We start from the raw sequence: 17692 nt of genomic DNA, 5'->3' as shown, positions 1-17692 counted from the left end.
TGAATGTAAGAATGACCCAAGTCCTTCATTCTTACATTCATATAAGATTTAATTCATTCATTTCAGGCACTTCCATGGGTAATTAGGATTTATCATTTATACACAAGATGATTCCATGCATAAGCTACATTTCCCATGTCAAACTGAATTTGGCCAAAAATTGGACTTGGGTTGTTCTTATATTCGGGTCTTCAATTATGCGTGAAGATTATTCCGTATCAGTTTTATTTGTCGGAATTAAGTGGAAAAGAGATAAAACCGGATTTCCAGGAGGGTACAGTTTTAATCACTTTCACATGATACAGCTCTGATTTACACTTATGCACATATTTCTAGAAGGGATTGACCTTTGTTTAATGTGCTTTATCATTAAGTGAGATTTCGTTCCATTTGATAGATAAACAAGCAAAATATAGCCAACATTAAGTTACGTTCAAAATGAAAACTTCAGATTGCTCAGCAAGACGGCGGCATCAAATATCGTCATCAAAGGCACAGGTGCACCTGTGGAATTCTTTTGTACATCAATAGAAAAGTGACAACTGTTTGAATATTCACAGCCAGTTGGAACTCCATCTCTTAAACCTCCTTGATTAGATGACTCAAGAGTTTGACACACCATGACCTTCTTCTCATTCATGGAACTTGTACCATTCAAAATAAAAGCGTTCAAGTTTTGTCCCAAGGTAACTACGCTTCTTTCCCTTTCCTGTATATATTTTGGCATGTTCACATTCATAGAGCAACATCTACAGATGCAAATTCTCTAAGAATTACTAAAGACGTATAGATGTGCTTTAAAAGGGTTTCTGAGTGGATCTCATCTTTAAAACCAAACCCCGTTTGCTGATTCTTCTATTTTTATCATACAACAATGCAACAATATTGTAACCTATCCAATGCATGTGGAGCTTTTAGCTATAACTTGCCTTAATGGCGAGAGCAGAGCTCCGCAGTCTTCCTGGTTTGCGGGAGTCTCCCTGATAAATTAACTATCTCTCCATGCCTTGACTGTAGGGTTCATGCCTTGACAAGGGAACGTAGAGATAGACCTCCTTGATTAGGGCATTAGTTTTGACTACACTGAGATGCATGTAACACCCAGGTATCTCCGTGATGACTCTTTCGAACGTCCCTTGCATGATTTTGATATGTGGCTGTTACGGCACCCCAGAGAAACTCACACTCTTTCATTTGTCTCCCCCCCCCCCCCCTCCCCTTCCCATCTTGAATCATTTGTCCAGGTGAGGATGTGTCTTTCAAGCTCCTCAGCGACGACGAGATCACAGACACGGAGACCTTCCAGCTGGAGTTCATTAGCACAGACCTGTACGCCGTCCGGGTGTGTGATACCAAGAAGAACTCGGCGGACGTCCGTTACTGGAAGAGGGTAGGAGCAGGCATTCAGGCCAACGGGACTTCCAAGTGAGTATTTTGATAGCACTCTAACGAAAGAAAGGGAAATGCATGCCTGAAAAAAAAAGAGCAGAAAAGAACATTGATCAGGCCTGGTGAATAGATACAGGAAGGTAGTCCCTGGACGCAGGAAGTGGCAAGGATCATCCGCAGGATCGCTCTCTGCAGCCCTTATCTCATGTGATATCTCGATCTTTCTCGTGCGATCATTTTGAAAAGATGCAACAGATATTTTTGCTCTTTCTTTTTCAGTGCAGGATTTCTACAGGGCCCCGTTTCATAAAAGATGTTAGAATAGCAACTCTTGCTAGAATAGCAACTTCCCGTAGCAGTAACAGTCAATCGGGAAACTGGAATCTTGTTGTTATCATAAACTAATTGCCATTCTTCCAGCAAGAGTTGTCATCATAGCAACTCCTTATGAAATGGGGTCCAGATGTATCGGGAATTGCACAGTATGTAACGAGCTCCACTGCGTCTGTGGCTGCGTTTATCAACTTTCCCCTGTTTAAACAGCTTTCAAAAGCCGTTTCCAAAGCCTTTTAGAAGCGGCTTCCAAAATAGTTGCGTTTATCACCTCTTCGCGAACACGATAACTGGCCTGTCACTGCACAGCTGCATTGCGCAATTCGACCTGAGGAGAAGAGGTCATATAAGGCGTGCATTGTTCGTATTAAACTGCAGTACAATACTACAAAGCCGTTTCAAAACAGCTTTGCGTTTATCAACTTCAAAAGGCTTTTACAAACAGGTTTCTGAAAACCTGTTTAGGAAACCTGTTTGGAAAGCCACAAATTTGCGGCTTTCGAAAAGGCTTTCCGAAAGGGCTTTCAAAACAGCTTTGCGTTTATCAACTCGTAAAAATTTCTTGAAAGCTGTTTGGAAAACCTGTTTCTGCCGAGAAAAAGAGTTGATGAACGAACCCAAAGACAGAAATATCAGAACCTCGCAAATGCGACACACGAGTGATACACCTCAAATGATTTAATGGAAGTCACAGATGCATACATTGTCCACCCTCAGTATTCAAGATTTTAACTTCTTTTAATCAACTGTTGTACCCTTATTACAAGTATACATATGAATGAGTACCCATGTTAATTTCTCTAAGTCTGTCACTGGAATCAATCTAACAAGTTTTGCCGTAGATGAAATTTGTCCTCACAGAAGTACTTTGAGAACATTTGAGATTAACGTATTGATTTCAAAATGTACTGAGTAGTTGATTTTTATGTGAATGCACTTTTGCTTTGACTTGTCATAATGAACGAGGAAGTGAAATAGAATACACAAATATTCTGTAGATATTGAGATGCATGATTTACATCCCATGCTTATATTCCTATTCACGATTTTAAGCGAGCGAATATAAGCTCCGAGTTTTGGGTCTCACTGGTTGCTATGGTTGCAACAACCGCTTGCTAAACTTCTGTACGTCTCTCTTCTCATGCGAATTCAGGGAGGATGCCAATTGCCAATTCGCTGTCGAGTACGAGGGCAAACACATGTACCTCCGTGCTCCCGGGGGCAAGTACATCGGCGTGCGTGACAACGGTCACCTGTACCAGGAGGACAACCGCAAGGACTTCGTCTTCCGCCTCCTCAACCGACCCAAGCTCGTGCTCAAGTGCCTACACGGCTTCGTCGGGGTCAAGGAGAGCAAGGCCGAGCTGGCATGCAACAGATCCAACTTCGACGTCTTCAGCGTTTCCTACAAGGAAGGCGGATACACCATCCAAGGTAACGAGCTGTGCACCACCAGTGCGTTCAACACGTCTGGGATTGACCCCATTATAGAGTGAATTTTAGCACAGACTTTTCACCCAGGATAAATGTAAAACAGAGGACTTCATTTGAAATAGTGCAAGCTGAATTTTTGCTTTCGGTATGCCAACTGTTACTTTGTTTGTTCAACTATGTGTTGTTTTGAAGTTGTCTGTATAAGCCAGTTCGGAGTTAGCTCATGTGCACTTGGGTACAAGTGACCTTCCTTTTTTTCTCAGTTATTTAACCCTAACTAGGCCGGGGAGGCCCCCCCCCCCCCCCCCCCTCCACGTTCCGCGCGGATGTATCGCAATCGCAAAAAGCTATCACCGCGACGTTTCATGGCTTTTTTCTTTCGAGTCTCTTTTGACACTAAATTTGCGACGCCCGGGCGCGCGGTTCCGAAGTTACGCATAAATATGTGCATGCATGTCAGACCAAAAATTGCTCAAAAACGTGAATTCGTGTACAATTTCAATGCAAACTGTGCTTACAGGCAAATTTCATAAAAGCATGATTATTTTGGTGTTTTATTGATCAAAATCAATGAATAACATATTTTCTTGTTCGCAGCGATGTCGCGGACAAATTTCATCAAAAAACAATGAAAAACATAAAGTCGAAAAAAACAGAGAAATACATAAGAAATTCAAAAAACAATAAAATACTTAAGAATTTTTTCTGAAATCACAATTTTTTTACAACATTTGCTGAGGACACTAAAATGAATATTTACACAAAAAATGTGCCTGTTTTGAGTTTTATTTTGTGATTTATACCAAATAGTCTGTTTTCATGCATCATTATGCATAAATTAGTATGATTTACCATAAATGATAATTTTTTGAAAAATTAACTTCATGGTATTTTAGATTACATCATAGGCAATGTGTGTGCCAATTTTCGTCACGATCGCGCTGTCGACGGGCGAGATCTGGTGGGGGGGCTAGTTTTGAGTTTTATTTTGTGATTTATACCAAATAGTCTGTTTTCATGCATCATTATGCATAAATTAGTATAATTTACCATAAATGATAATTTTTTGAAAAATTAACTTCATGGTATTTTAGATTACATCATAGGCAATGTGGTGCCAATTTTCGTCACGATCGCGCTGTCGACGGGCGAGATCTGGTGGGGGGGCCTGGGAGGGCCCCCCCCCCCCCCCCTCGGCTCTATCAACTACCTAAATATCCCGGCCTAGTTAGGGTTAAGGCAAATCATTCGTTTTCATAAGCTTGCCCAACGTAACAATTTTGATGAATTCATCAATCATTTTCACACAAAGGATGAACGTACGTAGATCGTGACCAGAATGGTCGTTAATTAACACCTGGGAAAGCATCTATTTCATTATTTTGCACTGATTATTTATTAACAACATCTTTCTATCGAAACTGACATAATCAATGCCACATTTTGCTGTTAGATAGTTGTGGCGGCAAGCACCAGTTATAAGGGTTACTTGAATAACTTATTTCATTACATCCCAGAACATCCCAGATGCAAATCTCAGTAAATTTAAAAACCAACCTGCCCTGTATACGAATCATGCGCAAAGTGGAACCTCGAACTGGTTTATTGTCATTGATAAACGGAAGTGCTTTTTCACTAGGGGTATATTATGCACACCACCTGCAAGCGTAGGTGTTGTCGACTATTAAACTTTTGTTGAGGAAGTCTTTGTCCTGAAAAGATGCACATCTCTTTTCTCTTGATAATTCGTTATATCCAGATTCGGAAGGCAGGTACTGGTCCATCGACGATGCTGATCGAGTCGTCCTCGGCGCTTCACAGGGGCTCTTTTTCTTCGAGTTCCACGAGCTATCCAAGTTCACCATTCGAGCGGAGAGCAACGGCAAGTTAATCAAGGGCGAGCAGAGCGGCTTGTTCACGGCTAACGGCGTGGATGTGGGAAAGGACACACTATGGGAGTTCTAAGGTGTCTCCAAAGGGGAAAAAATTCGGTGAATTTTACAGAAGGGGACGAGTGTGTTGTTTAAACACAAAGCTTACACGTCTGTATTTGCTTCCGTGATGACTTGCGTATATTTTCATTCGGACGCATCGGAGGCGTTGCTGTTCAAAAATAAACTGGTATTTTTTCTAAAATTACATAGGATATAAATATCCTAAGAGATCAATACGCTTCCAAAGGTTTCTTTTTTCTCAGATGGTGGCTCGTATACATCTCGAAAGCTATTTACTTGTATTTATGTAATAATGACTCTCTAAAGTGAGGCTATATTTTCGCTGACTTGACATTAAGTTCACAAAAGTTTGTATAGTCATACGTTAAAAGAAAAAAAAACTTTGGCACTTAGATACAAAATGTGGGGATTGGAAACACAATTATGAGTATGCATGTCATCTTCGGTCAGATATTGCAAGCGTTTAAGCTTGCGTGAAACTTTTCTCGTGTGTCCGTAGCCAGACGCCACCCGTCGCTTGACGGCCGCTCCGCTCGTCCGTTTGCTGAACAAGGACATCGAAGCCGACATCATTTCCGTTCCAAAGTCTCGCTGAATGTTTTCCATATACTCACTGTGGTGTCGTAAGAAATCGACCACACGACTTGTCACCATCACTAGTTCCCCCCTACGAGATGTGATGTAGATATTCACCATATAGCAGCCGCAATCAGAACAAACATAAATTTGCTATGCACTTGAAATTTCGAAATAGAACTTGAAGATTATTTTGCTTGGTGTTTGTACAGAATGGGAGAGAACGCAACGCGTTGATGAATGCTCTTGTTGCGCATTACGGTCAACATTTCTTTATGGAATGTCGAATCTCTTTAAAATGTCGACATCGTCCATGAAATTTGAGCTGTGTTCTCTGCATTGGTATAACTCTAAGACGTAATGCATGGTGTCATTATTTCAGTATAAGATGCTTAGGGAAACTTATGAAAATTTTGATTTTTACGAAGATCGCTCACGTTTCTCCCAGCTGAAAAATGTGTAACGCAAGTCTTTTGTTTTATACCGTTAATCACAAAGCCCAACCTAAGGTCGGACGTAGAGAAAAAAAAAAGTATGTCTAAATGAAAGTGACATTCCGTTAGTTCCTATTCTTTCACCAACATTCTCCAGCTATATGTAGCCCTAGGTCTACATTCCGTAAATGTAACTTGTATTAGCTTGACCAAATCTTAACAAGGATACAAGGAACTTTATTGTCTGTTGTCTGTTAAAAAAAAAACAAGAAATGAGTGAAAGAATGCCAGCTGTTTCTGAGTGTTATCTTCGCAATTAGTGTCGAGATTCTTAAAGAAGATGGTACAAGACTGAATCTGTTCAGATGGATTGTCCTATAGGTAAATTTGTATGTATTTATGTTTGCTCGCTAGTATATCTACGCTTTTTATCTACACCTGACGTTAATAGCAGTATGTGCTTGGGACGAGAATGATACCAAAAATGCTTCCTTGTTATATTGTTCAAGCTATATATCTGATCGTAGTGAAGTTTGAATTGAAGAAAAAAAGAAAGAAACAAGCAAAAAGCATGGTAAAGTTTTGATACGATCATATTGAGGATTTCTCGGCTGTGTACAGTTCTATCATAGTTTTACTACTTCAAACGCCGATTTGTACGTATTTACAGGATCTATTACCAATTTTCTTATTCACCTATATCTCCTTTATTACTTAAGACTGTTAATGTAGCCAGTAATTTTGCTGTTAAGTGTTATGATAGCATTCCATGCATAACGTGTCTTTGTTAAAACTGCATTGTCTTTTCATGCTTTATTTAATTTATTTCTTTATTTTGGGTCTTTCAAGAGTGTACTACGCGTGTAAATATTTGATCATTTTGCTGATTTTTGTTCGTATGAAAAAAAAATATTAATGGTAATTTATGTATCTCACTCGCTTGTTTTAGGACGCAATGTCCCCGGCCCCTCCCTGTCAAAGCGTGGGAGTGGGTTTTTAGAGAAAGTCGTATTGACTAGACTTGAAAATTATTATGATGAAAAGCTGTAAGCAGATAACGCAGTTATCAATTTCTATACCTATGCCGTGCTTAGCACTGTATATGGCATAAGCGCTACCCGATATTTGAATGGGTGATGGCATACAAAGCTATTGTTCTAATGTTGCAGCATCTGCTCGCATTCATATTCTATGTAGTATAGGGAAAACATTAGATTCTTTTTTCTTTTATGGTGATTTGTTGGAAATCTAACAGATACAAAGTAGCACGAAAGCAATATTACATAATTATTGTAGGATGAAGTATGATTGTGTATTATGATAGATTACCAAATGTTTTAGACAAGGTGACACTAACTTTAATTTGCTAACACTTCTGAACCGTGTATGATATTTACATTGGTTCTCGTATCAGCTATGCACTGTCAGGAAATTTTTGTAGCTAATGAAATTATAGGTATCAATGACAAATTTGAAGCTTTTTTAACAAGAAAAACACGCAATTATGCTAGGAGATACATAACGTGCTTGTTGTTGCACAGGGTACCTACACCATTTTGCGGTCGTGGATCGTGGTGGGAAGACTACCACATTACTCTACGAACGAAGATGGTTTATTGCATGTAATAAACGGCCTTAAAAATTGTAGCCTTGTTTCTCATTTGATGTGTATATGATGTGAATCGTTGGTCGGAAAAGAGAGGGAACAAAACCAAGGAATAAGGGGAAAAGTGTGTATGTGTGTGTGTGTGTGTGCGCGCGCGCGTTGTGTGTATGTGTTTGCTCTTTGTGTGCGTGTTTGTGTGTGTTTGTGTGTGATAGGGAGAAGGGGAGGGGGCACGGAGCTCTATAGTATTCAATATACGGGGCATTAAAATTGTTATCCTAGTGTAGAGTGTACCGTAGTATGACTTCATAGTCATCCATCGCCATGGTACTTGGTTCTAAACAACCTCACCTGGTCCAAATATCTGAGAACACAATGGATGCCAACAGTGCTCGAAATACCCAGTTCCTGCACACCGCTTGATGAATATATGCCACCCATCTGAACCGTGTATGATATTTACATTGGTTCTCGTATCAGCTATGCACTGTCAGGAAATTTTTGTAGCTAATGAAATTATAGGTATCAATGACAAATTTGAAGCTTTTTTAACAAGAAAAACACGCAATTATGCTAGGAGATACATAACGTGCTTGTTGTTGCACAGGGTACCTACACCATTTTGCGGTCGTGGATCGTGGTGGGAAGACTACCACATTACTCTACGAACGAAGATGGTTTATTGCATGTAATAAACGGCCTTAAAAATTGTAGCCTTGTTTCTCATTTGATGTGTATATGATGTGAATCGTTGGTCGGAAAAGAGAGGGAACAAAACCAAGGAATAAGGGGAAAAGTGTGTATGTGTGTGTGTGTGTGTGCGCGCGCGCGTTGTGTGTATGTGTTTGCTCTTTGTGTGCGTGTTTGTGTGTGTTTGTGTGTGATAGGGAGAAGGGGAGGGGGCACGGAGCTCTATAGTATTCAATATACGGGGCATTAAAATTGTTATCCTAGTGTAGAGTGTACCGTAGTATGACTTCATAGTCATCCATCGCCATGGTACTTGGTTCTAAACAACCTCACCTGGTCCAAATATCTGAGAACACAATGGATGCCAACAGTGCTCGAAATACCCAGTTCCTGCACACCGCTTGATGAATATATGCCACCCATAAATACACGGTGGTTACGTGACATTACTAAGTACTGCGACAATATTATATTGCTCCCATCGAAATATCTACACGCTTAGGTATTAAACATATTAAGTTCTACCCACAAACATAACCTTAACCCTAATCCTAAGTCACATCACAATAAACCTAAAACCCTACCTCAACAATAACCATAACCCTATAGTATAGTCTTTATTACATTGTATATGAATTAATCAATGCACCTAGTTAGAGTTCTATCTGCATATCCTCTCCAAGTATATAATACCCAATATGCATGTATCAAGTATATTTTAATCCAAATTAATGGACCTCTTTTAACAGGACTGTTTTCTTTCTTTCTTTCTCTCTCTCTTTCTTTCTTTCTTTCTTGCTTGCTTCTGATTTTACTTTGAAGGTGACAAAGAACAAAAGTTTAGAAAAGTTTTTAAATGGATACTTTCTGTTGTCGATGAGTATAGAAAATTACAAATTAATGGATATATAATATCATAGGACTGTTTCTTTTCTTTTCTCTTCTCCTTTCATTTTTTTTTTTTTGCTTGCTTAATTACTTCTGACTTTACTATGAAGGCGACAGAGATAGACCTGTTCATTATCCCATGGATTATTTTCTCTCTTTTTTCTTAATGTTTTCTTCTTACTTTGATACAAAGTCTATATCGAACGTGAGTTTATTGCATTTTGCTGTCTAGTCTGATTGCCATGCCCAAGAAATAAACAATTGTTCTATTTAGTAGAAGAGACTGGAGTTGAAACACTGTAGCCTTCGTGACATTATCGTTTCATGCAAATTGTTAATGGGGATAGTATCATGATATATGATTTTTATGATCAATGCGCTGGCAGCATTATAAATGAGATTCATATCTATGATGGGTTTAATGTAATAGAATAACGCTACACACGCAGAAAGCACGGAGTGAACGTGCTTCTCGTCTTTCTATAACTCGTCAATTCCTCGAAATTATATCATAAGCACTCGCTTCAAGTCGCTATCATTTTCAGGTGTACATTTCAAAGTTTGCACTTTGTAACTTGATGCTGTAAACCAAACGTGATAAGTAGTAATTGAAATACCCATCAAGCACGCCGTCGTTCAAACTCATTTCCAGTGGAGATGAAAATACACAGGTATTGTATTCACTGTTCAAAGCGCCGTGTACTGACAAAAACAAAATACATGTAGTACTTTGTTCTTAGCATACACTCGCAAGATGCTGAATAACGTTAGCTGTCAGTACAAGAATGACGGAATGATAGGCTCTATAGTCAATACAAAAGTTGCAAGACGTACTTAAAACTTCAATCTACCCTATATCCACACCTCATACCTGTAGAGGTACGTACCAAGGTCAGAGAGCAGTTTGTCCCGCTCTCACGCTCGAAAGAGCAAATACTGAGTCTGAGACTTAGGAGGGGGCGTCCCCTTTCCTTCCACTGCTTTATAGAACTATTTCCACGCTGTAAATTGTGCGGGCGGGTGTATACAGTCACAATTAGCACAATGTTTTGGATTATTCAAGATGAAAAAAAAAAGAAAGATTGTCCCAAAACCTGAAAAAGTTACTTTCTTTGTGGTTGGGAATCCGCATTTTTGGAAAGGAGGTTGTTCTAATTAGAGACGTGAGGAAAAGTTTGTGACGAGGCTTGTGAGCGTGAGAAAGGCCACACCTAGGCCTGATGCCTGAGGTTTGGTATTTGTAGGTCTGTATACCCAGGGAGGCCAACATCCTGGTAAAGGCCTGCCTATAGAACTGACTGACTTTAATTATACCTTTTTCAGTTGAGTCATAACACCATGATGAGAAATGCGAGCTACATGAGAATCTAATCATCTCTTTTTCAACGTATCGCATTATGTAAAACCATGACAAGTCCTATTTGGCGACTTCTCGCTGCTTTCGTAATGGAAGGTCATGTAAAAACAATGAAAATGTTGTCATAACTGGCGAAGGCAGAAACTTCCCTGGCAGTTCGTTATACTCTACCGACATATCCCCCTCTCCCAAAGAGTGAGAGAGAGAGAGAGAGGATGAGAGAGAGAAACTCCGGCAACTCGGTATAAAAGATCTTAAGACTTAATATATCAACCCGTTGCTGATTGAAAAAAGAAAAAGAAAAAGCGTATCATGCCTCCAAATAGGGTGTATCTTTTAGAGGGATACATCCTCATCAGCCACATATAACTGATTTGTAATACTCTGGTATGGCTCACATTTGACTTTTTTTCCCGGTTTATTTAAAAATCTTTGGTACAGTACAACGAAATTGGAATGAGGAGCTACCGGTCAACTTTACGTGAGGTGCGCGAGACACTGGGCCGGATGCATAAACGCTAGCAATTGCTTGTGCTATCCTTTTACTCGAAGACGTATGCATAAAAACAAGCAATTGCTTGTGAGAAGAAGCTTTTGCTAGCAAGCCCTAGCAATTGCTTGCTGCCCGCAAGCAATTGCTTAGAGACCAAGCACTTGCTTGAAAACGTATGCATAAAACATACCTTTTGCTAGTTCTTGCTAGCAATTGCTTACGATTTTCCAAGCTCTGTAAAAATGAATGAGCTTGAGCTTTTGCTTATCTGGGACGTTCCCTTTTAAGTATCATCTGATTCATATTCATGGAAGAAAGACCATACTTGTGAAGGAGTGGTATAAATCCACAAGAAATTACTCTTAAGTAGAGTAAGAAATTTTTCATTTCAACAACGGGAATGTCCAGTGGTTACAGGGGCGTCACCAGCTTTTTTTCAAGGGGGGTGCGTTTTGAGACTAAATGTTTACGAGATTTTTTGGACAGACATTTGGAATATAGGAAGCTCTCAATCCCTAGACTTTTACTGTTTTTTTTTTAGGGAAACCAAGCGGGGAAGGGGCACCGGCGTAGCTAGGATTTTATCTTGGGGGGGGGGGGGGTTAGTATGCGAGGGAGCGAGCAAGGATGGGGGGGGGGGGGGGGGGTGTGGAAGTGCCGGAGGGGGTTGTACCCCCTATAAATGGATTATGGAATGACGGTGTGAAACGACAAATTACTGGCAGCGATATCAGGAGAATGGCATAACGACTACATGCGAGCGAACGAGCGAACGAGCGAGCGAGCTTGACAATTTTGACATTTTACAGTCCAAAAACTGCCGTTTTATAGCCATATTTTATTGCTTTGTAAATTAAGGGGGGCGCACCGGGCGCAACTGCTGGCAATTACTGGCAGCAACATCAGGTGAATGGCATAATAATTAAATGCGAGCGAGCGAAGAGAGCGAGCTTGAAAAATTTGACATTTTACAGTCCAAAAACTGCCATTTGGAGCCATACTTTTTCGCTTTGGAAATAAAGGAGGGGTGGGGGCGCAACGGGCGCAACTGCCGGTAATTACTGGTAGTAACATCAGGAGAATTGCATAACAATTAAATGCGAGCGAGCGAGCGAGCGAGCTTGAAATTTTTGACATTTTACAGTCCAAAAACTGCCATTTGTAGCCATATTTATTTGCTTTGGAAATTAAGGGGGCACACTGGGCGCAACTGCTGGCAATTACTGGCAGCAACATCAGGTGAATGGCATAGCAATTAGATGCGAGCGAGCGAAGAGAGCGAGCTTGAAAACTTTGACATTTTATAGTCCAAAAACTGCCATTTGGAGCCATATTTTTTCGCTTTGGAAATAAAGGAGGGGAGGGGGGGCGCAACGGGCGCAACTGCCGGTAATTACTAGCAGAAACATCAGGAGAATTGCATAACAATTAAATGCGAGCGAACGAGCGAGCGAGCTTGACAATTTTGACATTTTACAGTCCCAAAACTGCCATTTGTAGCCATATCTTTTTGCTTTGGAAATTAAGGGGGGCACACCGGGCGCAACTGCTGGCAATTACTGGCAGCAACATCAGGTGAATGGCATAATAATTAAATGCGAGCGAGCGAAGAGAGCGAGCTTGAAAAATTTGACATTTTACAGTCCAAAAACTGCCATTTGGAGCCATACTTTTTCGCTTTGGAAATAAAGGAGGGGTGGGGGCGCAACGGGCGCAACTGCCGGTAATTACTGGTAGTAACATCAGGAGAATTGCATAACAATTAAATGCGAGCGAGCGAGCGAGCGAGCTTGAAATTTTTGACATTTTACAGTCCAAAAACTGCCATTTGTAGCCATATTTATTTGCTTTGGAAATTAAGGGGGCACACTGGGCGCAACTGCTGGCAATTACTGGCAGCAACATCAGGTGAATGGCATAGCAATTAGATGCGAGCGAGCGAAGAGAGCGAGCTTGAAAACTTTGACATTTTATAGTCCAAAAACTGCCATTTGGAGCCATATTTTTTCGCTTTGGAAATAAAGGAGGGGAGGGGGGGCGCAACGGGCGCAACTGCCGGTAATTACTAGCAGAAACATCAGGAGAATTGCATAACAATTAAATGCGAGCGAACGAGCGAGCGAGCTTGACAATTTTGACATTTTACAGTCCCAAAACTGCCATTTGTAGCCATATCTTTTTGCTTTGGAAATTAAGGGGGGCACACCGGGCGCAACTGCTGGCAATTACTGGCAGCAACATCAGGTGAATGGCATAATAATTAAATGCGAGCGAGCGAAGAGAGCGAGCTTGAAAAATTTGACATTTTACAGTCCAAAAACTGCCATTTGGAGCCATACTTTTTCGCTTTGGAAATAAAGGAGGGGTGGGGGCGCAACGGGCGCAACTGCCGGTAATTACTGGTAGTAACATCAGGAGAATTGCATAACCATTAAATGCGAGCGAGCGAGCGAGCGAGCTTGAAATTTTTGACATTTTACAGTCCAAAAACTGCCATTTGTAGCCATATCTATTTGCTTTGGAAATTAAGGGGGCACACTGGGCGCAACTGCTGGCAATTATTGGCAGCAACATCAGGTGAATGGCATAGCAATTAAATGCGAGCGAGCGAAGAGAGCGAGCTTGAAAACTTTGACATTTTACAGTCCAAAAACTGCCATTTGGAGCCATATTTTTTCGCTTTGGAAATAAAGGAGGGGAGGGGGGCGCAACGGGCGCAACTGCCGGTAATTACTAGCAGAAACATCAGGAGAATTGCATAACCATTAAATGCGAGCGAACGAGCGAGCGAGCTTGACAATTTTGACATTTTACAGTCCCAAAACTGCCATTTGTAGCCATATCTTTTTGCTTTGGAAATTAAGGGGGGCACACCGGGCGCAACTGCTGGCAATTACTGGCAGCAACATCAGGTGAATGGCATAACAATTAAATGCGAGCGAGCGAAGAGAGCGAGCTTGAAAATTTTGACATTTTACAGTCCAAAAACTGCCATTTGGAGCCATATTTTTTCGCTTTGGAAATAAAGGAGGGGGGGGGCGCACCGGGCGCAACTGCCGGCAATTACTGGCAGCAACATCAGGTGAATGGCATAACAATTAAATGCGAGCGAGCGAAGAGAGCGAGCTTGAAAATTTTGACACTTTACAGTCCAAAAACTGCCATTTGGAGCCATATTTTTCGCTTTGGAAGTAAAGGAAGGGGGGGGGGGCGCACCGGGCGCAACTGCCGGCAATTACTGGCAGCAACATCAGGAGAATTGCATAACAATTAAATGCGATCGAGCGAGCGAGCGAGCTTGAAAATTTTGACATTTTACAGTCCAAAAACTGCCGTTCTTAGCCATATTTTTTCGCTTTGGAAATTAAGGGGGAGGGGCACCGGGCGGAACTGCTGCAATTACTGGCAGCAACATCAGGTGTATTGCATAACAACTAATGCGAGCGAGCGAAGAGAGCGAGCTTGAAAATTTTACATTTTACAGTCCAAAAACTGCCGTTCTTAGCCATATTTTTTCGCTTTGGAAATTAAGGGGGGCGCACCGGGCGCAACTGCAGGCAATTACTGGCAGCAACATCAGAAGAATGGCATAAAGATTAAATGCGAGCGAACGGAGCGAGCGAGCTTGAAAATTTTGACATCATCTTTTACAGTCCCAAAACTGCCGTTTGTATAGCTATATTTTTTCGCTTTGGAAATTAAGGGGGGGGGGGCGCACCAGGCGCAACTGCCGGCAATTACTGGCAGCAACTTCGGAGAATGGCATTACGACTAAATGCGAGCGAGAGGAGCGAGCGAGCTTGAAAATTTTGACATTTTACTGTCCAAAAACTGCCGTTTGCAACTATTTTATTTTTTTTTTTCGCTTTGGAAATTAAAGGGGGGGGGGACGCCCGGTGCGCCCCTCCCCCTGGATCCACCACTGGTAGTCCAGGGTGTGGGTTTATGTTCATGACTGGGGGAGGTAAGACCAGCGAGGTGGCGTCGAAGTGACAAAGCGGGGAAAGGATGTCCAAAATCTGCACTTTAGAGCATCCCCTAAACTAATAATTATTGTGCGTGTTTGTTTGGTTGTGTGTATTATATACATGGAAAAGTTGGGAATTAGCCCAGGTCAAGTCTTTTTATTGGCAATGCAAGACATTTTTACATAGACTAGTATGTAAAGCAACACTGCAAAATGCAATGATCTAGCTTTGATAAAACGAAGTGTAAGGTACAAAGGTGTACATTCTACATCACATTGCGCAACATTGTAGCGACTCTTCGTTCGGATGTACTGAGTACACTGCGCACATCCTGCTTATATGCAGAATGCCAACCAGAAATCGTAATCTTTTGTCGGGTCCGGGCTTTTTGAACAATGTTTCACACTATATTCCTATACCTATTTAATTATGGTTAAAAGAAATCATAGAAAAATATCTTATTTCTGGATCACCCTTTCATTCAAAAGCAGTTTACTAACACTTGAACTACTATTTCGGTATTTTTTTTTTTTTTTTTTACCAGCGGATTGGGAGGGGGGCGCACCCCCCCCCCCCCCCCCCCCCCCCCCCCCTCCGTAGTTACGCCACTGCTTTTGGGTGAAATAATTGGACAGATTTCTTGATTCTAACAAAAAAGAAAGAAAATCTTTTCATCGCGGGAATTATGATTATGTGGGGTGGGGCAAATGGTGCGCTTGCCTTCCAATATCTTTATGGGGGCAACATTTTTGTTTTCTTTCAAAAGCAAGAAAATCTTTTCATTTCGGGAATTATTAGTTATGGGGGGGGGGCAAAACTAAAATATGCTTGCCCCTCTATTTTTTTTCTCTTTTTTTTAATGAGGCTAAGGCTCGCTCTTGGGCTGGCAATATGGATTGGTCAGAAGTAACGTACATAGACCCTACATACTTGTAAGTAGCACACGTACATGCAAACGTGTATAAGTGGTCCGTATCGTACGGATGTACAGTACGTCGATAAATAGTAAACACTGTAGAATACTAATAGATATGTATAAAATCAGTGCTGCCAGAACCAGGGGTGCGAATTGTTTTTGCCGACGATTTTCTTTTGTGTGTGTGTGTGTGTGTGTGTGTGTGTGTGTGTGTGTGTCCCTGGTGCAAAATATGAAAAAAAAAATAGAAAAGAATAATTATTCAGCGTCCGGCGTTGAGGTCGCTCGCAGACTGGGTTGTTTTTTTTTTTTTTTTTTTTTTTAAGGATCTGAAGGGGGGTGCGTTCGCACCATAGAGATATATACTAAGAACACTAGAGGGCGGACTCCGTAAAATCCCTGTGACCGATAGAAGGAGGCGTTCGCCATTTTGGTCCGGGCAAATTTCGACTAGCGACCGTACCGATAACGTGTAGCGCTAGCGGAGCATGCGGGGAGATCGACGACGGGATGCAACGGCAGTAGGCTAGCATCTATGCCAGGGTCTCCATCGGAGTTTGGAAATCGAAAATGTTCCTAAATTCGCAAATTCTTCTTAAAGTAGCATAGATCTATGTTGCAAAATGCCTGGTTCATGTGCTGCTTTTGGATGTAGAAACAGGAGAAAAGAAGGGGAGCGGAGTTTCCTTTCACAAGTAACTAAAATTACATTTATAGTGTGTGTTAAACAGATTGATTCAAGACAAAAAAAAAGAAAAAGAAAAGAAAAGGTCTTGCAAAATTCTTCGTCAGGGGCACTCCGCCCTCCCTCAGCTATTCTCGATCTGTTGCTATTATTAAATATACTGTTGTAGATAGCTAATACAGTACATAACTATATGCAAGGTCGGCGGAACGGGGGGGGGGAGGGCATTTGCCCTATTTCCAAAATAAAAAAACTCCCCTTTTTAAGTTTAAAAAGTGTTCTTTTCTAAGTGCCCTATTTGGCCCTTGAGCCCCCCCCCCCAAAAAAAAAAAAAAAAAATCGTTCCTCCACCCTTTGCTATACCAGTAATACCAGCAGTTAATTTCACGATGGTGATAGTGTGAGAAAAGCTCAGAATACGTAATATATGCCTGGTGACAGAACATATTATGCTCCGGCATTGATATCTTTCTGAAAATAGAATTAGCATCACGGGTCTGATTGGGCTTTTGGTTCAAGGCAGGGTGAGGATTAAGATTAGGGTTGGAGGTGTTATGATTTGGGTTAGGGTTTATGTAAGCTTCAACATTAGCATTTCGAGCTTGAACATAATATGTCATGTAACCAATATGCTACACGTACTTATAAAAATGATTTATTTCATTTCCACCACCACCACCACCAAAAAAAAAAAAAAAAAATAGAAATACAATGAAACACTCGTATACATGGATACGACTATAGAATGCAGTCCCCTCATACAGAAAAAAAAAATATAATTGCAAAAAAAAAAAATTGACGCAGTATACTGTATCACAAGGGGCATCCGGCTGTCTAGAGACCAATTAGAGAACCCTTTGTATTGCATGGACCATGGTCGTGTTGGTCGGCTTGAAAGTATTACCTCGTTGAGAATAAAGTAAAATTTTGTTTGATTTTCATTTTCCTTACCACTCATAATAAGAGAT

The 17692-nt window shown here is 41.0% G+C and overlaps 1 protein-coding gene across 1 annotated transcript in view; it reads left to right on the top strand.

Moving 5' to 3' along the window:
* LOC139727232 (fascin-like) overlaps window positions 1-6356 on the top strand; it is a 50973-nt gene extending 44617 nt beyond the window's left edge. The window contains exons 3-5 of the mRNA XM_071638192.1: window positions 1245-1425; window positions 2876-3156; window positions 4916-6356. Of these exons, the coding sequence (XP_071494293.1) occupies window positions 1245-1425; window positions 2876-3156; window positions 4916-5121 (668 nt within the window). The 3' untranslated portion in view covers window positions 5122-6356. The remainder of the gene's footprint in view (window positions 1-1244; window positions 1426-2875; window positions 3157-4915) is intronic.
* Window positions 6357-17692: the final 11336 nt, after the last annotated feature.

Source organism: Diadema antillarum, unplaced genomic scaffold (genome assembly GCF_040938485.1).
Source record: "Diadema antillarum isolate AM-2024a unplaced genomic scaffold, OU_Dant_1.0 scf00000017, whole genome shotgun sequence".
Taxonomy (NCBI): domain Eukaryota; kingdom Metazoa; phylum Echinodermata; class Echinoidea; order Diadematoida; family Diadematidae; genus Diadema; species Diadema antillarum.
Note: the sequence above shows the minus strand (reverse complement) of the source record. Positions and strands in the feature narration are given on the sequence as shown.